We start from the raw sequence: 25838 nt of genomic DNA on the forward strand, positions 1-25838 counted from the left end.
TTGTGTTTCTTCAAAATTTTATTTCAATTTAAGTTATGGGGCCAGCCAAATCTTCTAATAAGAAATGCATTCATCTGAAGGAATGAAATGCTTTTGTGGAAGTAGAATTACAATTGTATACAGCTTTTAAAAACAAACAAAAAGACCTCACATTAAATAACTTTTAGTAATATCTTTAAGCCTTCACGCAGATAAGAAACCACTTCCAGTACAATAGTTTTTAATATGAATAGCACATCAAATGGTCTTAAATACAACTTTTTTGAATGCCAACACTCCAAGGATTAATGTTTTTAAAAAGTTTCTCCCATGCCGAATAGTAGAGAAGCAAAACCTATATCCAAATCCATCTTTTAACTTCTTTATATATATATATATGTACACACACACACACACGCGCACACACAACTTTTAGCAGTTCTACTTTCCCCCTTTAAAGTGGAAGCCTTATGCATAATGGAGAATAACTTGCCAAGTAATATCTTCCTCTTCTTAACTACAATAAACCAAAATATAAAAAAGGACAAGGGTACTGAACTATAATAGCTCATGGCCAGTTTTGCCTGTCTACATAAATGACTTAATAGAGGCTTATGATTACTTTTTTTTCTTCTTCTTTCAGTAGACATTATAAATCACTTTGCAAAATACAGGTTATGACTTCTAAAGGAAGCATGACAATGTTGAGATGTCCAACATTACTAGAATCCTATTTGCTGAAGCTGTCTTCCTACTTCCTTCATGAAGGCTTTAAAAATTAGCTAAAATGTAAATCAGGATATTAGTTTAATTATTTGTAAAATAATTTAATCAGAAAGCTAGAAGGTAATAAATAATTGTATAGCATTCTCAGTCAGGTTCAATCATGCAGAATTTAAACTTTCATTCTCCTAATCCATAAAGTTGGCTGGTTGTAATTTTAGTACTACTATTAAGATGGATACCATTTTGATAACATAGTTTAGATATATTTAGCATTTTTGTTATGATCACAGTAACAAAAAGTGGTGCAAAATCAGTTTTTTAAAAAAATAAATACTGATAGTTTGCAGCATTAATGAACAAAATATTGACACTAGGATAGTTATGAAACTGTTTTTGAAGTAAAGGGGGATTTAAAGTTATTATCACAACTATCATACTGAGTATTAACTATATGAGAGGAAGAGAAATTCTATATATACCCACAAGGAAAACAATTTGGTATTAATTTAGTATAATCTTTATAATTTGCAAGTGTTTGAACATAGCACTAATATAAATGGATAAGGCCAACATTGAAGAATACAGGTTAGTGGGTTTCAGTGCTATATTTTACTCTACACTAACTGATGGCACCCCATTAAACTAGTCAATAAAGGAAAAAGGGGTTCTCTGCCTTTTAATGCTGCAGTATTTAAGAAATGTGGAATCATCATTTTCATGCGATCCAAAGTATTCATTACACATGAGCTTTCATTTTGCAAAACTCAGTATCAGGTAAAAGTTACAGACTAATACATTAACATTCCTCTGCTGTACAAATTAAATCATTTTTTAAAGAAATGAGCAGCCTAGGAGTTATATACAAAAGAAACCAACAAGCTTTGTTGAAATGAAATGCAAAGTGTCACTGCTAAGCTCTACTGCTTGAAACGCCTTCAAAGTAAAATTAACAAAAACCCTTATGTATTTCCAAGTCTACAACTTAGTTCTCCGAAAATCACTCTCTCAAACAAACTATGAAGCAGTGAAAGGCATATATACATTTTCCTTATGAATGCTGAGATTTCACTCTTTTAGAAGTTGCTATGTTTCAGTATCAGTTTTATTTGCAAGACAACTGTTCATCCCAGTAAGCTCACATCTTAGATACATTTCCCCCTTGATTACAAATAAAGCACTGCACATTTTTTTTAAAAAAAATCAAGGCATACAATCTTATACTATGGTGCCAAGTATGCACAGATCACATTGTGCTCGCATCTCATACAAGGTTAAGTGCAAACATACGGATTGAATCAGATTTGCAAGCATGCACCCCGTCACTTAAACTACTCTAATACCTTCTCTCCTATCCCAGACTAACTTCTATATGTTTGCTTTCATGAACCAATAATCCTTCCCCCTCCCCCCGAGGACTTCTAAAAACAAGCAGTGTGCTTGAATTCAGACACAAATACCAAGAAAGTCCACATTGTGCAAGAAAGCAGCAGCTAGGTTTGTCAACTTGGACTAAAAAATAAAGAGAGAAAAACAAACACTGTTCACTGAACAGCAGATTAGCAGTAATGTTCCTCATGAATTGATAAGAGTGCCTGATGCTGAATATCTAACAGCAAATGCTGAATTTGGATTTAATATTTTAGGGGTTTATAGGAGATTAAGCTTCTTGCTGTGCTGGTCTTCTCAAATCCCTGATCTGTTTAACTAAATAGGTCTTCTCATCATTAAATTGTTCATCCTCGGTCCTGTCATTCTGAAACTTGCTGAGGAACTCAATAAGTTTGGTCTGGTTCTTTAGGAGAATATCTAATATAGGCTGTGTTTTGTTGGGGTTGGCTACGAACACCTGAAACGAAAGAAGACCAAGTATAGTAAATGAAAAGTTCAGTTAGTTTATTAAAAATATTAACAGTGGAATAAAGATTTACTTGCTAGATTAAAAAACCCACACCTACAAGGAACTAAAAACCCACAACAAATATATGCATAAATATTAACATGAGTTTTCACAGTGCATGAGTCCAGGAATCACTCAATTTTTAATAAATTGTTTCTTCCTGTAATTGAATATTTTTACATACTAATGAGAGAACTGTTTATCAAAGATCTAGATAGATTCAAAAATGATTTCACCTGCTTATCAATATTCACAACCATTGCAATACCAAGAAGCAGGCTTATAACTTTAAATGAAAGTCTTTTGGGAGTTTTGCAGCCTATTGCGCTGCCGGCAGGCATGGGGGGGGGGGGGGGGCGAGAGGAAGGAGAGCTCGGCAGCACTGTACCTCTGCACAGACAGCCAGGTGGGGAATGCTTCCTTTCCCAGTGGCTGCCACTGCCAGGCCAGAATGGTGCCCTGCCCCCTGGTGAGGGTGGGGCAGCCACTGGACTTAGGACTGGGCATGCAGATGCATGTGAGGCTCTTGATGTGATGAGACACAGGACGAGCTCCCTTGAAGGGGACAGCGCTCTAGCATGTCCAGTCTTGTTTTTGGACCACTTAAGTCAAGCAAGCTTAAGTGGAACTACAGTAACTGAAACAGCAGATATGGGAATTTTACTGTAATTAATGCAAAAATTTGGGACTGAAATACAAAAACACAAAAACAACAAGCAAGAACCATTACCAGATTCAGGTTCCTCTATAAACAGATGGATCCAAGTGATGTATAGTGTGTTTCAGAAAAAATAAAATGCCAGCCTCATTAAAGACAGACCTGGATAGTAAAAAGTAATTTGACCTTGAAACAAAGTCAGTTGTTTCAGATTATACAAATTTTTCCAATTATACAAACCTCCTGTTCAGCTCTATTGTGCTTCCCTAAAGTGGCATGAGCACACCTTTAAAACCAGGCATCCTTGGCCTTACATTTAAAGGAAGACTTGAATATGGTTATGAATACTAATTAAAATCAAGGTTTACCTTAAAGACATGGAAGGCCTCAAACTGAATGTTGCGACTCTTGTCTCGTAAAAGATTCATCATAAGTTTAAGATTTTCAGGTTTACTGATGTATTTCGTCATAATCGTGAAATTATGCCTATCCAACAACAATTCACCAAGCAGCTGCCAAAAAAAGGAAGAAAGTGTTTTCCCCTCTGTAATATATAGCTATAACATACAAAACATGATCAGCTACTTTTAACATAGGTAAGGACTGAGGACTCAGCAGCTGCATTAGAGATGGAGAAGGCATCTTACTATCGAAGACTTCAGAATATACCTGAAGAGAAAAATGAGGATCTGCGAGAGCTTATAACTGACATGTTGGCGGAGCTTTTAGAAATTGAGAATGAGGTCATGGGTAAGGGAATTGACCTTGTTTTTAGGGTCAATTCCTCTTATACCAGAAAAAATAAACTTCCGAGAGAAGTTCATGTCAAATTTGCTCTAAGGTCTATAAGAGACAATGTTTTGAAGGCTGTACAGGAGAAGCCGTTAAAGAGAGATGATCGTCAGGAGGTGACGGTCCTGAAACAGATACCGTGGAAGATTAGAGAGGGACGAAAGAAATATCTATTCCTTACTACAAAACTGATCCAGAAAGAGATTATCTTTAAATGGCTAACACCAGAAGGAATATTTTTCACATGGAACTCTGTAAGATATAAATTGGATTCAATTCTTAAAGCACAAGAGTTCTATGAAAAATTTAGAGTCATGTTGGAAGAGGAGGACTCTGTCGTCTCTAAAGAAGGAGAAAAGGGTACCAAAGCAATGGAAATAACAGCATACCATTCTGAAGGAGAAATACTGAAGGTCGATTCACAACAAGAAGTACAGACTTTGGACTCAAAGGAGAAAAAAAAAAGGTAGAACTGTAAAGGCAAAGAATAAGTAGATAATTTTATTAAATATGGCTCTTAAAAAGGAAGGGAAAATTGAATTGTTCTCCTTAAATGTTAATGGACTAAATGGACCATCTAAGAGAAGAAGGATTTTTGCTCAACTTCAAAAACGAAAGTTAGATATAATTTGTCTACAAGAAACAAGAAACACATATTAAGAAACAATGTGTTAAACTTCTGGAATGTTTAAAACTGGGAAAATTGTTCGTATCTTCTGCATCGTAAAAGAAAAGAGGTTTAGCACTATATGTTAAAGAAAAATTGGACCCTAAATATATTCTTGCTGATGAGGATGGTAGGATCTTGATGGCAGAAATTACAATTAAACATAAAAAGGTGCTCTTAGTGCACCAAGTGACCATCAGGAAACTTTTTACCAAAAACTACATACGTTACTCTTACAAGTGGACTATCAGATTGTGTGTAATGGGTGATTTTAACGCAATTGTGAACAAGAGAATCAATCACAAGAGTGAAAGTAAGGGGAAAAAAGGGTAGGAAGATGCTTCCAAAGTCTTATTCCAACATGACTGAAGAACTCAGATTGATAGATGCCTGGAGGCATAAAAACCCAACTTCTGCCAATTACTCTTTTTATTCAAACAGACATAGTTCATGGTCTAGAATTGATATGGTTTGGATAAATCCAGACTTAGTTCCAGATCTGATAGAAGCTGAAATGGAGACAAATGTCTGGGCAGACCATAATCCTGTATTTATATCACTGAAAGGAGCTGCAAGGATGCCCAGATGGAGTCTAGATAAAGCGTTACTAAAAGATAAAAAATTTACAGAAGAGATAAGCAAAGAAATGCAAATATTCTTTCAAATAAAAAAAGCGGAAGAAACTTCTTTACAGAATGTCTGGGATACAGCTAAAGCCTATGTCAGGGGACTGATAATAACCTACTCAGAAAAAAATAAATAAAAAGAAAAAGCAAGAGCGAGCAACATTAGTAGAAGAACTGAGGAAATGGGAACAAGAACTGCAGGAGGATCCAACAAAAAGAAATCTTAGGGTCCAAATGAATACTTTAAAGCACAAACTGAATCTCTTGGATACAAATGAACTTACTAAGCAAATGAAACTGGCTAAACAGAGTTTTTTTGAAAATGCTAATAAACCAGGGAGATGGCTAGCATATAAAGTAAAAAAAGAAAGAGAAGAGACTGATTTCGAAACTGAAAGACGGAGAAGGACGACTACAGGTACAAAATACACAAATTAAGAAAATAGCTGAAGATTTTTTTGCAAGGTTATGAGTTCTTGACAGGAAAATGGAAGGGGAACAGGTTAAGGAAACTATGATAACATGGGCACAAAATTTTGGATATAATATTGAATTAGAAAAGTGGCAAAAGCTATGGGAGAGAAATATTAAGGTAACTTTAGCAACTTTGTATAAAGAAAATTTATTTAAAATGTTTTACAGATGGTATTTGTCGCCAAGTCGATTAGCTAAGATGTTTCCAAATATGTCAAATGGATGTTGAAAATGTAAACAGGATGTGGGTACTTTTTACCATATGTGGTGGACCTGTGAATATGTGAAAAAGTATTGGATTAAAATACATAAATGGCTTGAGGAAATGCTACAAAAACCCTTAGCTTTTAAACCTGAAATTTTCTCATTAGGCATTATACCGGAAAATATTAGTAAACAAGAAATGTATTTGATGCTACATGTAATCACAGCAGCGAGGATTGCGTTTGCTCAATACTGGAAGAGTGAGGAACTACCCACGGAGGAACTGATTTTAAAAGATTCTGGACTGTGAAGAAATGGACAGATTGACTCTATTACTGAAGGAGAAAGAAGATACTGACTTCTATCAAACTTGGGACCTTTTTTATGACTGGCTGGAGAAACGGAACTTGGCTTAGATTTAAAGATGTTTTTAAATTTTTATAAATCGATTTGAATATGATTATAGAATGTTAAAAAGATATATGACCCAGTACGTCCGATGTATTTGATGATTGATGTTTTTTAGTTTTTAGTTTAAAATCTTAATAAAAATCTTTATTAAATAAACATAGGTAATGACTGCATTCAAAACTACATTCTTGATCAAAAATATTTTGCAAGATCCAGAAGTTGTGGTATTATGCTCTTTTACTATTATAACCCTATTCTGTTCTTTGTGCCATCAAAGTATAACTGAGACAGACTACTGCATTTCAACAACTTTCAGAAAAATATGGGTGAGAGCTAGGCTTTACTGATCCAGTTAGTGCAAGAGCATTACAGGAAAGTGGACCGTCTCTCCAAATTAGACCAGAAAGGGAACTACAGGGGAGTGGATGGAACACAGCACCCTTCTAAGGCCTCTGTACTTAACAGCATGAGGAAGAAGCATGCTCTGGCCATCTGCACAACACAGGAGGTCTCAGCATGCTGCTCGAGACTGCCACAAGATTGCTAGGCACAGCATGGGGACACAAATTTGACTCATCGTCAGTTTGCATTCACAGAAACCTCCACACCCTGACCTTATTGTTTGCATTGTTCAATCTTATTTATGTAGCTAAGTTGTCATGATAGACTAAGGAAAAATGGAAGGGATTCCCATATTGATACAACACATAAGAACATTTTCACAAAAGTTATATAGTACCAATATTGATACAAATCTGTGAAAGGTTGTTATGCTGCTTATACTAGCAGTTAAAGAGAGTTAACACATTGGTTTTTTTTCTTTACTTTGTTATACTTGGGGAGGCTAAAGCAAAACAGCTAGCTCAGTCCTATAAAGCAAAGCAAACATTTCAGAGATTCTGCTAATAATAGGCTTACACAAGCCATAGTATCTTCTTACCTTAAGTGACTGTCGTTTTGTCACATAGTTTTCTGAGTGGAGCAACTTCTCATATTCACTGAAGAACTAAAAGGAGAAAGGGGAAAAATTAGGACTTTTCCATTCAACACACACATGCTGATCCCGTATGTTTTCATTGTATTAAAAGCACAAATACAAAAGTAAAGAAATGAGAAGAATTAAAGTATTTCAAATGACACAGTATGGATTCCTAAATGGTCGATGGCGGGCTGATAAGTTTGCAAATTATTCATTACGCAATCACAAACCAGAGAATACAAGCACATTTTTTATTACCAGATGTGGCCACTAGATGGAGCAAAATTGTTACATATGCCCTTGGTGTCTATAGTTTGACACACCAGCAATGGAAAACCCACAATGAAGTGATGCTCTTTGAATTAATGTATAATTTCATTCTCAGCACTTTTAAGACTGTGCAATTGTAGCAGTTTACTATCAAACAGTGAAAAATAAGTTTCTGGGTTAAACATGCATTGATACTATGAATCAATAAAATTTGTTAACAAATTTAAGGGACAAGGAAAGGTTTTATTATTATTCTCACAAAGTAATGAATATGACAATTATTAGTTAAAATGAAATAATACATACCCTATCATAATGCTGTTCCAAGAATTCTGCACTCAGCAACTTGTGCCTTGTAAGTAAATCCTAAAAACAAGTGATTACACTATATTTAAATGGGCATTCACCTTTCTATCCTTATATTTCAGGTGCACTGAAATATAATTATTCACATTCTCTTCCTGCTTGGTTGCTACATCAAGGCGGTTTCATACATTTCAATACTTTTCCTAGCTTTACCATACGACATTTTCCTATGGTATTTGACTGTCACATAATCGATGGTTAAGTATTTTGGAATCTTTAAAAATAATAATAATCAGGACCTTCTGAATGTTAGACAGTTCATCTGACAGACACACAATTTAGAGTCTTTCTCTGTCAATGGCCAGGATTAGGGTTAGGGTTCAACGCTAACCTTAACCCTGGACGTTGCCCTACTTAGGCTAATTATTTTTGGACTGTTGTATTTTGCAGATATAGCAATACTGGCATATATTGTGGGGGAGGGGCAATATTTTGAAAAACATTGTTTGAAATCACACTCAGCCTCTGCAAGGTGCTGCTTGGGCACTTTGAAGGGAAAACAGGAACTCTAAGAGATATCACATTCTTTGAGAAAAAGGGGTAAAAGCTGCAGCAAACCGTAAAAACAGCTCACAATTGCCACAGGAGTGGGAAGACAGATTGGTCCTCTTGTGGTAATCCCTGTGATACTCAGAAGAGGACTGGGCACACTGTGGGTTGTTTAAATAACAACTAACCTACTGTGGCTTATTTGCAGGATGGCTCAGCATGACATGTGAATGCTCCCATTATGCATCATATCCAACAGGGTGGGATTACACAAATTAAATTAAATGATAAAGTATGTTTGCGATAGAAAAAACATTAACAGTAAAAAATTAAAAGGGGGATATTAACCAATTTTTCCAAACTTAATCAAGCAGCTTGAGAATCCCACTGCTCAAAGCTACATACTGGTTCTCAAGCAGAACATGGCCTTCTCAACAGATACTCATGGAACTCACTTCAAGTTGACATTTATTTGCATTCAAAAAACAATGCAATGATCACCTGTTCCAGCATGGCTCTTTTTTAACAGTTTACTTTACTGCAATGATTTTATGTATGCTATTCTATAGGTGCTACTTTACTGATACTGAGTTATTATTTATGCATGTTTATTCTTTGTTACAAGTTTTCTTGAAATTCGGTAATGCATATTTTAAAGACGTAGTGGTTAAAATAAAGGCATTACCTTGAAAGTGGCGAATGCATCTGATGCAATGTCAAATGTTGACATTTCCACATATCTGAAGAAGTCATAAAACTGCTCGGACCATAAGATTATTTTTGCCAATGGTTCATGTCTGATGCACTCTCTTAACATGATTCCACAATTCAGAGCAATTTCTGGAGACTCATACCTGCAAATTGAGAATCCAACATACCTGCTGCATAAGAAATCCAATCTGAGCAAAGTATAAATGACATATAAACTGCTTGCATCCCTATTGCCTGTGATTGTTCCATATACAGTCCAGGTTACATATCCAAATTTTCATTAGAGTAGCACTGAAGCATTATTAACAAGCGACTGAGAAAAAAGAGACCCATGCTTTTCCCAAACCTACAACTAACTGCTGGTAGTTTTATATTCAATATTGTGTACCAACTCATTTTTTCACTTTCACACACTGCATGGCCATTAAGAAGATTCGCCATATACAGTACTACTAAAAATACAGATGTAAATATTTAAACAAATGGTTGTGCATGTGTTGGGGCTCTTCCAAATCCAGATCACACCATTTGAAAAGCCCCCTGAAAGCTGGAGCAGTATGTTATAGTAAGAAGTGAAAAGTGAGACTCCTGCTCCTCTCCAACCTGTCAGCACAGAAATGCTTTTTGTTTACACATGGTGAACAAGTGTGTTTGTGTGATTGTGTATCCTGGCCTATGAAAACAGTGAGCTAATTCTAGCTCCACATATTAGACATTTGATTCTGCTGTGCTGTATAAAGATCCACTCCAAAATTTTTGACTCTGCAGCATTCACAAAGTGCTAGTTATGAACACCGAGCCTTTCCATCTGTCATGTTTGCACATTATACTGATGAAACTTTTTAAAATTACCCAATGTTGTGGTGCTGACAGCAAGTGAAATAACCAAGAAAGCTTACCTTGCTGTCCGATCTGGGAGACAATGTCAAACCTTGGACGCCAGTACCAAGAAGACTCACTGTCTCAGGCTGCCCCCTTCTCTAACTTCTGACTGTGAGGGCATTTGGGGTAAGGTCTCCACTGACAATTCTAATGTAAAGGTTGGTATATGAGAAAGCAATCCTTCAGATGCCCTGGTTTCAAACTGATGATGACTTGACTATCAAAAACAACTCCAAATGCAGCCAGATGCATTGATACACTGAATGAGAGCAGAGGTCAGGAGCACTTATTAGTGCTAGGTTCCTTTTGCCATTCAGACCTAGTGACCCCTCTTCATGCCTTTAAAATGCATTAAGCGTAGAGTTCTGCTTAATTGTTTCGAAGCACCAAATAAAGCAGAAAGTGGTTTCAGAAAGTGTTCATGGGGATGGAAAGCAACGGACACCAATACCTGGAAGAACTGCTTAGCTTGAATAGGACACCAAGTGCTAATTTGACTGCTAGAGCTTCAAATGGGTTAAGTTTAGCTTGCTTGCTTGCTTATTTATTAAAAGCATTTCTAGCCTGTCCTTTACGAAGGTAGTCTGATTCTTAGCTATTTGAGGCTGCAATCCTGTACACAGCTACCCAGAAATAAGGAATGAAATAGGACTGACTTAAAATTAAGTAGGATTTTAATTTTTTTTAATATTGATCCTTTCAGATGAGTGAAGAGTTTGAACACACACATATTTTTTCATGTGTTCAGAATCCTTGTGTTTGATCTTAATGCTGCACTTTGGGATATCAAGAGCATACAGGTCAGGAAATACGGCATATTCTGTGTCCTGCCTAATACTGTAAGTTATCTGCCTGTTTACGTAAGGAACACTGACATTCTCAGAACAAGGGATGACATTTCTATCAAGGAAGCAGCACAGAAATATACTATACTGCTTTCACTGGATAGTGAAAGAAAGGAGGGTAGCTTTTCTGAATAGATGGCAAAGTGAAACTGAGATTAGTATCATAACAGAAAATGCTCACAGAGAAGAACTGGCATGCACTGTGAGAAAGACTTCTAAAATAATTTTATGCTGACAAGTTCTCTCATGCTATGACTTCTCACACCACTTCAGTGTTTTAACAGATTTTTAAAAAATAAAAAGAAGAGGTGATTCATTTCAAGAATGGAGCAAAACAATCACCAATACCCCACTGTTCCAAACTGTACCAACACACACATTTGGTGAAAGGCTTTGTATTTGTTTCTGATGTTGAATTAAAATCAAGCATCATGCTTTGGTGGAACAATACAGATGATATAAGAAAAGCAAGCAGCAATCTGGCAGGGAAAACACACAAAGAATTGGCTTTTATTTGGGCAAGTCTGAATCAACGGTGCACACAGCTCCAAGGATATGAATCAAGCATCAAAAAGCCTGGGGTAAACTGTGAAGCAGGAACTCAGCTTGAAGTTCTGCTCAGTGAATGAAAGGCACGTGGCCAGTGTCCAAGGGCTAGTGCACACAGCACAACTTTGTAAGTAAACAACTGCAGAACAGAGCTCCCATGAGCAAACTTTAATTGGAACAGTTCCGTACACAAGGACAACTTAGGAAGGCAACAAATGCTGAAACAAAGGGGAGATGACCTCAAAAGGTACACAGAAGAGAGGTTATTACAGAATGCAGTTTGAGTTTTACAGCTCTTCCACAGACAGACTAATTTAGTCTTCGAAGAGAAACATGAGGCTTCGTCAAATAATGATGTGGAACAAAAGTTATGGTATTGGAAATATAGTGACTGTATTTAAATATAAATTAAGCCATGGTTTGGCCTTGCAAGAATGAGTTTCGCTGCTTCTTCCCCTTTCCCAGACTCACACATTCCTCTTCTATTCTCTGGCACAGCCATGAAATTAGAAATTTTTTAGCTTAATTACAGTTTATCACATTTCCCAACCTTAAAACTATGACTAAACTTAATTATGGTGAATTGGCACAAGCCAGATTTATAAACTATGTTTTGAAGTTTGCTTGTTTCCACTAAACCACAGTTAAATTAACCTCAGATTGGGTGGATTTGGGTGATGTGGTAAATTGTGTATAATTTTAAAAGTGAAAGCTTCGGTGGCTATGCAGTGGCAGCAGGAGGGCAGGGGAACAGAACATGAACTTGGGGCTCATGCTTGTAATGCTAAGCAATAAATAAGAAAGGAAAAGTTTTCCCCATGGCATTAAGTCCAATCATGCCTGCCTCTAGGAGGCGATGCCCATCTCTGTTTCTTAGGTGAGGGAGCCAGCGTTTATCTGCAGATAGTTTCCTTGGTCATGAGGCCAGCATGACTAAATGCCAAGGCGCACAGAATGCTGTTACCTTACCACTGAAGTGACACCTATTTATCCAATCATATTTGCATGTTTTCAAACTGCTAGGCTGGTAGGAGCTGGGACAGAGCAACAGGAGCTCACCCTATCACGTGGATTTGAACTGCTGACCTTTTGATCAACAAGCCCAATCACTCAGTGGTTTAGGCCACTGTGTCCTTTACAATAAATAACTACATTCAAACCAGCTCACTGTTTTCTGTATATCTTTAAGTATACATCCCAACCTGGTGCTCTCCATCTTCTTTGAACTTCAATTCCCATTAACTAGTATGGCCAATGGTCAGGATTCCTGGGAGTTGTGGTCAAACAACTGGAGGACATTACATTGGGGAAGGCTGTTTTAACTTGAAGACAACCGGCAGTCATCATAACTCACTTTTCACCAGCCACCATCTATATTCATGTGGGCACATGCCACTACCTAGCTGATATAAACATTTATAATTGCAAGCAGTGTGCATGGCTGCAAAGGAGCGATAATGGATCACATGGAGAAACTGTCTATGATGAACTGCAAACATAGTCTTATACAGAAAGTTCAGCAGGTGATCATTTTACTTGCACTATATATAATACATACCCTTTTAACAGCATAAATAGTATATTTTGCTGAGTGCAGATGTATTCAACTGTAGGAGTTCTTGTACCAATTTGTCTTCTCAGAATGTTGTTAAATATCTGAGCCACATCCTTTTTACCCTGCCAAAAACACAAGCCAGAGAAAGCATGTAATACCAGCAGTGTTATAAAAAGTATAACTTTATAAGCATCTAGTGTCATGACTTTAAAACAGCAAACGGAATCAGTGAAGTAGAATGATTTGTATTAAGCACTATTCAAGAATCCTCCAAGTATTTACTGATATGACATCCATTCTAACATACAGAAGCATACATAAATCTTTTGCTAGCCAGTTTAATCAATTGTGTAGTTTCCTGCCTAGAGTATTTTATTTTCTCCTAGAAAAGATATTATAATGGCAAATAGTATTATAGTACAAAAAGTGAACAGTGAATATAATAGTAATATTAAGAAATATAATAGTAAGCTTGCATTCTGCACCTACAAAAAGATGTTCCTGGTTGCTATTGCAACCCCTTCTCCTTCCAGGTATTATTCAAGTATGGTTGAATAATGACCCAAGATCCCATCTTGCATTTTGACTTGCTTTTCTGTCTTGCCCTTGATTATGAGGTAAATTGTATGTCCAGAGTTTACTATTAGGCATATCCAAATGAAACATTTCTACTCCCTATGACTAAACCAGACAATTACAAATGTTTGTATTTGTTCTTTTATGGAAATGACCCACTCCACCATCACAGTATCTGTCCACAGAAGATCAGCACACAACAACAGACTTATTTTTGTTCTTTACCATCTTGTGTATACAAAAGTGGTACTGGATGCCATTGTGGTAAAACAACTATGTGCAACTCTCACATATCTTAGTCCTCCTCTTTTTTCAGTGAGAAATACTTCAGACTCAAAAGTGCTTTCTTCGTATACGTTTCTTCAGAAAAGTTAATTCATTTGCTTGACATTTGTTAATACTACACAAAACAGGCACAGGCCCACAGACCAAAAACAAAACTAATCTTAAGAACATTTGTTGTTAATATTTCTAGGTTTCTTTGCTAATTTAGGAGCTCTTTAAAAGATTAACCTATATGTGAAGGAGCCATGTTTCATTAGCAGCTCCCATGAAGCCAAGGTAGTGTCCAAATGCCTAGCGACAAAGGCTTGGCACTTACAAGAGGTGATGATTCAGTGAAAAAAGATACATGTCATCAGAATCAGTCCATTAAAACAGTGTTTAAGCATTTGTGATTTGAATAAAGAAAATTTAAAGTATCCCCCGGCCAAAGAAGCTGGGTAGTGAAATGCAGTTGGAATGCAAATGATAAATATTTACAAGATAGCCTGTTTTCTAAATTCCAATTTCATTGTAAACTGGCCCAAAGCAGCACTAGAGTTCTTTGTTCCAACAATGTGTAGGGCAGTGTGTTTCTAGAAACTGCCTCACCCAGGATGCACATATCACAACACTCAAACATCATTCAGCAGCTCAACAAACTTTGCCCAGGGTTCCATCATTCTTTCTGGATTTGTCATTAATGACAGCACTTCCTTGTTAGTCATATAATGAACATGGTAATGATTCACAATAATAAATTCATTACTTATTTGAAGTATTGACTATTTCCAAGTGAACTAACTTTCGCACTATGATGATACACACACATATTACACTGATAGAGGTGAAGAGTAAAAGCTACAAGTACCAACTGAAGATGTTTTGGCAAATAGCTTTCAGAAGAATTCAGGAAAAGTCATTGCATATTTGAAATACTGCACTTGTTTTCAAACCTATGTAAAATGTAATTTTTTGATCCACGCACCAAAGAAAATTGGACAGATGGGTTCTCTCCATCATGGAGAAGGAATACTGTATACAGCTTGATGCTGTACCACTTCTCAGTTCCATGAGGCAACAGAAGTTGACACACTCCTCTTGAAAGGGGCCATACAACCCACACTGCTACCTGACCATAGCCATGGATTCTTTTCATGGCACTTCATGGGACAGGCAGTCCAGCCATTCTTAGACCTCAGAGACATCAACTTTCTTCATTATACTGAAGAAATTCTGGATGGGGTCCCTACAAAATATCCTCCCTCTTCTTATACCAGGGGGCTGTTTTGCATCTATAGATTTGAAAGATGCCTACTTCCATGTTAAAATACATTGTGATTACCAGCATTTCCTTCTCTTCCAAATCAGCATGGAAGCTTTTCAGCCTGCCTGCTCACAGGTCTTTTTAGTGAAGGGCTGACAATGTGGACAAGCCTTCACCATGTGCCCTTTGCCAAGGCCGAAGAGGCACAAAGAGTGACCATCTGTGGGAGGGTGTTTACTCCCACAGTGAACACATTTCTGTAATGGCATCTTCAGTACCATTGGGAAAGCAAAATGCAAAGTGAAGAGAGATGATAGGAGGGTTCCCCTGCCCTACTTTGAGGAGGAAGCATCGGAAAAGCAAAAGGAGATATTACCCAGGCAGAAAAGTCAATGTTTATAGGTTAATTAGATACCAGAAAGGGGCCAAGCAATCCAAACTGGTGAGAAATTCCTGAGGAACTCACAATGGTGGTAAAAAAGTGGGCAGGAAAAGAGGGGCTTCTGCCAAAAATGAGTTTAGCTAGAAGATCTTCCTGACAACAGGCCCCATACAGGTGGAGAGCCCATATGTGTGATACATAAAGACCATGAAGAACCAATAAAGCCTATACAATTATGAAAGTAGGAGGCCAAATTCCAAAGAATTGTGAAACTAGCTCTGCACGTTCATTGGGGTTTTGAATATGCCTTCCTGAATAATCATTCCCCGAGCTGCATGGTTCACTTTTCCTGAAATACCGGTGAATTTCAAACACAAACAATTTGTGATATTGTGGGAGCAAAGCAGAATAGCAAACTATCTTTTATCTACAATGTTTACAATATAGTGTGGGGAGGGGAAACATTTTTTTTGCTGCACCAGGTGAATTAATCTACAAAATGCCATCAGAGTTCTTTGTATCCTGGCTTAAACACAGAATCTGTAGTTGCTACAGCCAAATTACAAATAAGTAAGAAAGCCTTTTCCTAGCTGCCAGAAAACTATATTATGTATTTTATAGCTCTGGTCTTTCATTTTACACCAGCATTTTCAACCTGGGGCCAAGAATCCTAGGTTTCCTTAGTAAGAAAAGTAACCATGGGGATACTACATTTCCTGAAAGACAGCTGGACCAGAATTACTTCCTGGAGGCATGAGCTTCCTAGACATCAAACAGCCATAGGAATTAGTGGGCATGCTCAAGGCCAATTCCAGATTTTGAATACCTTAAAACAGAGCCACAGGTCTACTCTTTCCATCTCCCCATTCATACATTTCCCAACAGGAAAAAGAAAATTACTTGGGTTATCCCTCATTTTCCGATTATGAGCCCCTGGTCAGTCCATGGACTTTGGCAGGTTCCATGACACTGCAATTGGCTTGTGGGATGCCTGGGTATATTCTAAGACTTTTTGTGCTTTCACATGCAATCAGTGGTTGCTCTAAAATATGCCCCAGAATCTTCTGCAAGATACACTGTGGCTATGCCCTGCTTGATAGCTATAGCACACCAAGGCCACAGAAAGAGCTCTTTCAGTGCACACTGAAAGGGACTAGTTCACAGAATGCATATGGTTTATAATGGGCCACTTCTGTAAAGAAATAAAAAAGGGGTTACCAAATAGCTTGTTTTCAACTTTATTCAATGTGACTTCTATTTAATATTTTCCCTCATGTATCCCAGGAATCTAATGACACAATTAATCACAGCTGTGGCTTTATTTCCTGATTAATCTATTCCGGAATGCTTGCCCAAGGGAAAATATGTAAGTGCACCAGAAATGAAAATGGATGGAAGAGACCAGAAAGATTTGACATTCCAACGTAAACCCATCATTCTGGGTCCATTTGTAAGACATACTTATCTCTAGTTCACAGTGTGTCAGGAGAAAGTAACATTATTTCTTGAAATACATTTTAATGAATTGTTTGGAATAGTGACTCAAAACTATGCAGACATTGGCTCATCAAGAAAATTTCTGGTCAACATAATTACTAATAAGCACATCTTGGACACCTTGTACATCATTTTTCTAACCACAGTCTAGTAATAATTTGCAAGCACCAAGTTTTAATGCACATCCCGGATACTCCACTTTCATGGCTTCGCAGTGAATTTCATTAAGAGGAGTAATTTCTTTAAAAGAAATAGCACAAAGCTAACCCCGCTTCCTACGCCAGAAAAGAAGTATGGAAAGCACACTGACTACAGGCTTGCTGTCTGAACACTATTCTTTCCATGAGGCTCTGGTAAACATGAAATTATCTCAGAACATCCCCATCCTTGTCACAGTTTTTATCATTTACTATCTCATGAATTTAAATCTGTGTCAATGGTAAACACCATTTCAGTTAAGAAAACTTGCTATATGATGGACAGGACCTCCATAGCTTTATTGCTAAACCAGTAGCTTTCAACCTTTCCACAGCGGGGGACCATCAAAAACAGGAAAACCACCTCGGGGACTGCTAAGGCAGAAACAAAAAGCACCATTCACATAATACAGTATTCTGTATACTAGCTTCCAAACACAACAGCAAAAGAAAAAATAAACAAGCAAGCAAGCAAACAACAAAAGAAAGTTCTCTAAAACAACCAGAAACCTAGCAACAAAACATGTCAACAAAAGAACAAAATACCAAAATTGGTGCAGCATGGCTCCCAGCCGGCTCTCACCAAGTCATCTCTCCCCTCCCTGGCCCCCACAGTGGCCACCCACTGGTCCATAGTGAGTGAGAAGCAGCCCCCACAGACCACCAGGAATTCTTCTGAGGACTGGTGCCAGTCCATGGACTGGTGGTTGAAAACCAATGTGCTAAACAATTTCAAGTGGGGAAACATGGCAATAGAGTGGCAAACCCAGCTGTGTTAAAATCCTGACTTCCCCTAAGCCTTTAAAGAATTCTGTGTGCTTCATTTTTCCAGGAAAAGATGTCAAATGAAACAACAGGTCTATGTACAGAATGTGTTACGATAGTGCAAAATTTCTCCTGTTTTTAAAGGGTTTACAATAATTCATTAAATCCAGAATATTTAAACCTGCACTCATATTCTCTGATTCCAAAAATAGGAATTAGGAAAATCTGTTAAAGGGTTTTCAGGTAAAGATGCCCTTCTAAAGTAGTATGAATTTGAAAATGTAATATTGTCTTACCTCAAAATCAATGAGTTGTAGATCAGCTACTAGGGTACTAAGGAGACCACTGTTGTACAGCTCTTGAGCAAGTTGGGCCACAGCTTCTGTTTGAGGTTCCTTTTCATTTGTGCCATATAAGATTTCTTTCATGGCAACTAGATTTTTTGAAACTTCTTCAGTAGCCTGGATAAAAAAAACCAACATTCTAATATGGAGACCTGCTTTATATAGTCATCTGTTGTCAATATCAGACTGTACAATTTAGGAGCTGAAGCAATAAATTATTTCACAGAAAAATGACAGTCGCTACTTTTGCCCACCCATTTATAAGCACTTCCCACATAAACAGTGAAGTTGTTACTAAGCTACTGTGTATTTTGTATGTGTTGGACTCATAGTTCACCACTTCGGATAGTAAAGATCGAATTCCATTACTTTAAAATATAAACATTTTCACTACTATGCTGAGCCAGTTTGCAGAATCCTGGAAAGTGGTAAGATTCTGTATACTATACTCCCAGTGAAGTGAGCCGCTATTCCTGTAACTATCACAACTTGTAGGAAATTATCAGAATGATTTAGTAACTGGCTAAGGGCTCCATTCTATGCCTATTTAGAGAGAAAACCAACCTACATGCTAGGAGTCGAAGGCCATTTTTCTGTCCAAACATGCATAGGACTGAACTTTAAATAAGTGATGGATGCAAAACAGCCAGTTGTTCCCTAGGTCTTTTCCCACAAAAGGTACTTGGCTAAAAATTAAAGGCCACCGCAGACTGATATAAGGTCAGAGAGAAAGAGAGAGCAGAAGACTAGCAATGCCTGTTTTATGACTAAGTTAATATTTACAGCACCAAGAACAATTATACGTACCACAAACCAGTACAGTGGCAGCATAAAAATAAATGCTGAGGTAAACCAAACAATGGAAGTAGATCAACATACATTAAAAAGCATGCCCAAAGCTGCCCTAACAGTTCATTGCTATAATAAAGAAAGAAATCTACTGGACATTTCTCAGGCACTTACCTAGCTGTGTGAACTGATGTTGGAAACTCAAACTCAAATAAGCTTGCTGTTTTGGTCAGTAGAGGCCCTTAAAATGGCAAAAACTAGCACCCGAGAAGGTTAATTATTCTAGCCACAGAAGTGAGTTCTTCATCCTATAAGCTGCCATCTCCACACTTCACCTTAACTGAACATTGTTTTGTTTAGTGATGGGCACTTTCCTTGGCTTGGCTGGAAATGCCCTACCCTATCAACAAAAACACCGCCTTTGAAATGAGGAAAGGATCTAATGGCAGAAAATACTTGCTAGAGACAAGCAAAACCTACCTGATCGATCATTAACTTTAATGGCACCCTTGCCTATTATTTCTCTACTGGAAACCATTGGTTTTGAGATGTGCTGTGATTCCCAAACCAAATCAGGAAGTAAACTATTGATTCTATACTCACCAGCAGGAAATGTTGTTTCTAATTAATTTTAGGAATGATATTTCCAGTTCCATTTCTTCTTGTGAGCTCATCTGTACCCATTAGCAACACACAAGTTTAAGCAAGACCCAGGAAGTGATCTAAGCCTGACTCAAAGTAGAGTAAGTTCATCACCAGATACTACTTTAGGCAAAGTGAGCATGAGCCTTCCTACAAATGGAAGTTCCACTGATTTAGCATTTAGGCAACATTTTGTTAATATCAAGTTATTCACTACTCAAAGTAGTTGATCTGCCAAATTGGAGTTTCGGTATTAGAGCAAAGGAATTGCCAACAAACAAGAGAAAGTTGCACTAACACTTAAAAAACTGTGCTGCTTCTTTAACCAAGTTTGAAGCTGACAGCATATTTAAGAAGATGTAGATTAATTATCTAATATTTCCTATTGTTTCAACCATTTATTTGCCATAACATGAAAAACAGCTGCAAAAATTACAATAAATACTAGGAGAAAAAGGGGTCCACTGAAAGAACAGCTGAATCACTCCAGCACTGAATAGAACCTCAAAAGCTGTATAATTCCAGACTACTCTTATCTTTCTATTTTCAAATAGCCATCAATCCTACAAGCTGCACATCACTGCTCACTCACCCACTGTAGCTGTGATTTGTACTATCTATATCTAACGTCTTCTTCAAAGGACCCCTTCATACTTGGTGTCAGCATCTTCAAATCTGTGAGGTCCGAAGACAAACATTTCTCAAGCACCAGATGGAACATTCTTTACCCTACTATTTTGACAAAATATTTTCCAAGTAGATCCCAGCCTCAAATACTGGAAGAAGTCTATTACGTATCTGAAATTTAGCCACTAGTTCATGAAAGCTCCTCTTTCCCTACCTATTCCAGCTTGTTAGTTTAAAAAATAAACCAAAGCTTTTAATTCATAACATTTATTTAGATACACTACTGTAACAATGAATTTAGCTTTATAACCATGTTTTAACAAATTACATTTCCTAATGCTATCTCCAATTTTCAGAAAGAAAAAAGAACATAAATTAATGAAGATCTCTGAAGCCCAATATCTAAGGTCCAACAACAGTGAGTTGTCTATCTTGCTCTCTTCTTTGTCCTCCAGCCCCCTCAACCCACAATTCCATGAGACTTGGTGGTTAAGGCTACCTTGTCTCCTCTCTCCACTGTAACTACAAAATCCTCGAGTTTACTATGCTTCCCGTTTGCCTTTTTTTTCTTCAGAGACTGATTTTGTCATTTCCAAAACGACAGCCCCCTGAAAGTGCACAGATTCCCATGTAAATATAAGTTTCTTGAACTTTAAAGGTTTGAAAGGGGATGGCAAGGCAGTGCAAGCAAACTGCTTGGGCACTTGGGAAAAGCTGTCATCTCAAAGATCATGGACAAATATCTCCAGGGAGAAAACCCACAGTGGAAAGGCTCAAGATCAGCATGAGAGACTCTTAGCCAATGATGGTGTCTCTTCCATGCCCCTTGGGCAACAGAAACCTTACTAGATCCTTTGTGCAAAGTTTAAACAATTGTTGTTGGGATTTGCAAGAAGGCAAGTATTGGAAAGATATGCTCATATTAAAGCTCCTGTCTATGTCTACAGAAATGGATACAGTGAATAAGCTTAGTTAAGGAGCAAGGAGACTGATCAAGTTGCCATCTATCTCTGATCCTTAATTATGATGCTATGGAAGGGATTTTAGCAGCCTAATAGCTACACCTACATAATGAAAAGGGTCAGTGACTTTCACAAGTCTCGGGATTTATCTGATCCTTTAATATATGAGTGCATTGTGCACTCAGAGAAACTGCTAGATCTTTTATGCACAAAAACAGACTGAAGGACAAGTGACGCCAGGCTGCACAATATGCAGACTCTACCAGTTCTGACCACTGCCAGCTGTAAGACTAGTTACTATTTCCAATGAAAAAAGCTTGCTGTATGTACAGAAGAGTAGTGGTGGTGGGTCTAGGAATCAAGTCACTTCTCCGTAGTTCAGCTGCTTAATTTGTAAACCAACATACAACTTTACCTGTGAAAAAATTTATACATAGAACTCCAAATTCATCTACTCATCATCTAAAGCGCCATAGAGAGTTTCTGTATTACAAAGAGCTTCTTGTAATGAGTACACATTCGCTGAGGACATGGGAAAGGCCATGTTCATCTAAAGTCTAACAGAAATAGACAAGGATCTACATGCATCATTTCAAATAATTATAGCTTGTGTCTCAAATCTCAACCCTAGAGGGCAGGAAGGACAGACGTTTTCAGTCTCTACTTCACAGTACTTTCCAGTTTCCCTTCCATTTTGATACACCTGAATTAAATAAAATGATTCCCACTGGAATGAACAATCTTCTGATGCATTTGTGTGTCAGCTTTAATGTGCTGCTACATATATGAAATATGAAACTTGCTCTCAAAATGGATATAAGCTTAAAGGACAGTATTTGGAATTGTGCAATAGCTTCTGTTACTCATGCAAGTGTATATAAACATGAAGATTACATTGGCCAGACTGTTTTCTTAATGTGGTAGGTTTCTTCCATGGAATAAACTTAGTATATGTGAGTACAATACTGGTCATTCAATACTGCAGAATATTTTCTTTAATATTATACATCTGAGGTGAGGAAATTGCCAACCAAGAAAAATGTAAAAAGTATTGTACTGAAAACAGTAAATTTGTTTATTAGAAACAGCTGTGTATTTATTATTTTCTGGGAAGGGGGTCCTGTCATCCAGGCAAATAAGTAAAAACGTCAGACTAACTTTCAGATTTCCAGGACTGGTAGCCAGCATGATCAAGATCTTAGCAGCCAGAAAAAAAGCACAACACCTCTAAAATTGTGATTAATCAAAGGTCCAGATAAAAAAAATGATAGAATTACCCTACTGAGAACAGCATAAACAACCAATGCATGATCCCTTGTCAGAATGTTTAATTCCCAGTGTGATTTTAGATCTTTTTCTAGACACAGGTAACTTCAGTTTCAAGATAATTTAATTTGTCCCCTACTCCAGGGATAAGCAATTAGCAGCCACTAAGGTAATAACTTTCTTGCAAATGCTTCACAGCATCATCTGGAAACAGAGCACTAAGAGGGGCCACACTGCAATGGGAAATGCCATTCATTATTATTACATACACAGACATACACCTGACTACAACAAATGTCAGCCCTTTAATTTCTAGGAGTGTTTGCACAAACTACAAATAGTCCTGGTTCCTGCCAACCAGGTTTTGTTGAAAACATAAGATACAATATGCTTTTTGAGGGTTATTATTCTTTAATTTTAAGTTTAGCTGTGTCATGTGGGCAATATAATTTCACATATGCTATGTAAACCTGAGCCACATTTCCCTGTAGATTTGGTGGTAAATAGAAAAATAGAAAATATGTAAATATTTTCTTGTAGCATTTCAGGAAAAAACCCTATTTAACCTACTGGATTACATATAAAAGCTATCTCAAGTAAACACATTAAAACAAAGGTTCAGCCCATAATTAAGTGATAAGACTGCAAATTAGAGGCTGGTTTCTGACAGGTCTTTTTCAATTCAGTTTTTCAAAAATGTTGTTTCAGTCCATCTTCCATGTTTGAGCATATGCTCTTTTGCCTTGTTTTTTATTATTACAAGGAGTGTGAGGGAAAAAAACTGTAAAAAGGGGACAATGACTTTGTAATTCCAACTCCAATACACCTGCATGGAAACAATCAAAGGGGAAAAAAGAGTTCTGAAAATAAAATGGAAAAACAATAAAGGATCAAAACAAAAGCAAATAAAAGAAGCCAGCTTCACTAGCCCAGTTGCATGATATGAGGGTGGGTAATAGGGGCGGTGGCTTATCAAGTACCTCTGTGCATGTTGGGGCTCAGTTCCCTAATTAACCTTGCTGGGTGTGGCAAACATATCAATGCTAAGTACTAGGATGGTTAAGAAATCACCCAGAACTTGTGGTGGGTGGATTCACATGGTATAACAACCCATACCTGCCAAGAAACCACAGAATTGGGGTTGTTTGCACCTGACAGATGATTAAGCATACCCTGGGTTGTTGTTCCCTTCCTTCCCTCCCAGTTTTTCAGCCAGCATCCCAGGGGTCTGCATAGCAGGCTAATCTGTTTTACATCTCCCTCACTGCTCCAAGTTGCAACCCACTTTCATTGCCCGAAGCCCCATACAGCTGCCAGTGAGTTGCTCACTGATGCGCAAGTGACACTTCTGTAGCAACCACCAATGGCTCATTGCTCATTTTAAAAAATAATTGGCTGGAAGAAATGTGCGCAACTGAGATCACAATTTCTTTTCTCTCTAGTCTTTCTCGGGTATTTAGTTTGCCAGAAAAGTTGTATCCGAACTGGCCAACATCCTAATAAGTGCCTGCTGTCCAACTGCATTAGGTAACACACATGGAAATTGACAAAGCAAGTCCACATAAAGTTTAAGTTCACTTGACAGCTGTCAAATGAAAAGCAACGCAAGGCAGCTGTTCTATTTTTTCCCCAAACCTTTACTAATGTACTTTTTTCAAGTTTCCCAGTCTTCATACTGATGCCTTTCATATTTTAGATTCTTCATTAATACTTTTCCCTCCTCAGAAAACAAAACAAAATCCCTACACTGGAGATACCACCCTGCTTCCTACCTCTCCTGGTTCCCCAATCTGGGCACATTCTAGCTCTTGCATGCATATAACCCCCACCCCCCAGTTCTCCTCACTACATTGAAATTTCTTTTTCCCACAGCCTGATGTTAACTGGGCCCAAAGCTGTCCAGGAAATCTTTAATCCCACTCTTCATTTTCAACTGCTTGCACCTCCACCCTATTCTTAGCAGGGGTTCCCAGTATGTTCTCAAATTGCTGTTTTAGTGCTAACTTCAAAGTAATTCAGCAACCCAAGTTTGGAATATTCCTGGCATGAACAGCTGTTTTAGAAGTATTTGTAGCCTCTCCATGATACATAATAATACTCAAGTGGATTATGGCTCATGTCAATACCTAAATTTAACGTTAATTAAAAATATGGGCAGAATCATAAGTCTTGCAGCTATGTTTTAACTAAATTTCTCAACATCAGGGCAACTATGGAGATTCTTCTCTAGCTAAGTATGAACATATGCTGAGAAGTTATTAAGAACCATGTTTCAGAATAATTTCTTTACTTGATCTATACACTGGCCAAGTTCACATGTAATGAAAAACTTTCACATGTAATGAAAAACTACTGTGGATGACTCTCCCTGTAAGCTTTACTGTTATGTTGGCTGCCAGAACTATGGATATTTGAATATTTCCTGTTATGTGTGAATTCAGCAAGGTTAGGTTGCTGAGGTGGTGAGTAAATTACCCCAATTTCATGTGTTGTTTTAGGGTTCTGGTTAGCTTTTCAACCACCCAACAACCAATGTGCTGCCAATTTCTGAAAGCTACTGATTTGCAAAAACCATTCATTTAAGCCATGGTAGCTTTTTAAAATTGGTGGTCCATGCCAACTGCCATTACTCTAATTACTCACCAAGGCAAACCATGCAAGCACAGCTTATTTGGTGGGAAGGAACCTTCCTGAACACATGACCTGTTGTTGGGTTGAGAGCTGTAGCTTAAATAAGCCAAAGTGTCTTGTTTTGAACATTCATTCATTCATTCATTCATTCATTCATTCATTCATTCATTCATTTCTACTTCTATGCTGCCTCATAGCTCGAAGGTTCCCCAGGTGGATTGCAAATGCTAATACCAGCACATAAATGCACAGAATGTAAAACCTGACATAGTCTGATTACTTAGTAGTTCAAAAGGATAGAAATCATCCCATTTAATACAAATGAGCAACTTCACACTAACAGAAGGCAATCACTAGAATGCTCAGTCAAAGAAAGTGTTGATGAGTTCTGTAGCCAAGCAATTAAACAAGGTAATTACATCCATCTATTTTAAAAACTGTCCTGAAAGCCAAGGGGAAAAAAAGAGCAAAAAAGTGGGAAAGAGAAAATGAGAGAGAGAGAGAGAGAGAGAGAGAGAGAGAGAGAGAGAGAGAGAGAGAGAGGGAGAGAAG

At 37.5% G+C, this 25838-nt stretch overlaps 1 protein-coding gene across 1 annotated transcript in view; it reads right to left on the bottom strand.

Annotated features, from left to right (window-relative positions):
* CAB39 (calcium binding protein 39) overlaps nt 1–25838 on the bottom strand; it is a 55275-nt gene continuing 29437 nt past the window's right edge. Inside the window, exons 3-9 of the mRNA XM_044432762.1 lie at nt 18322–18486; nt 13084–13202; nt 9224–9392; nt 7990–8049; nt 7375–7440; nt 3629–3772; nt 1–2551 (exon numbers count right to left, since the gene is read on the bottom strand). Of these exons, the coding sequence (XP_044288697.1) occupies nt 2363–2551; nt 3629–3772; nt 7375–7440; nt 7990–8049; nt 9224–9392; nt 13084–13202; nt 18322–18486 (912 nt within the window). The 3' untranslated portion in view covers nt 1–2362. The remainder of the gene's footprint in view (nt 2552–3628; nt 3773–7374; nt 7441–7989; nt 8050–9223; nt 9393–13083; nt 13203–18321; nt 18487–25838) is intronic.

This window comes from Varanus komodoensis, unplaced genomic scaffold, assembly GCF_004798865.1.
Source record: "Varanus komodoensis strain SLA01 unplaced genomic scaffold, ASM479886v1 scaffold25, whole genome shotgun sequence".
Taxonomy (NCBI): Eukaryota; Metazoa; Chordata; class Lepidosauria; order Squamata; family Varanidae; genus Varanus; species Varanus komodoensis.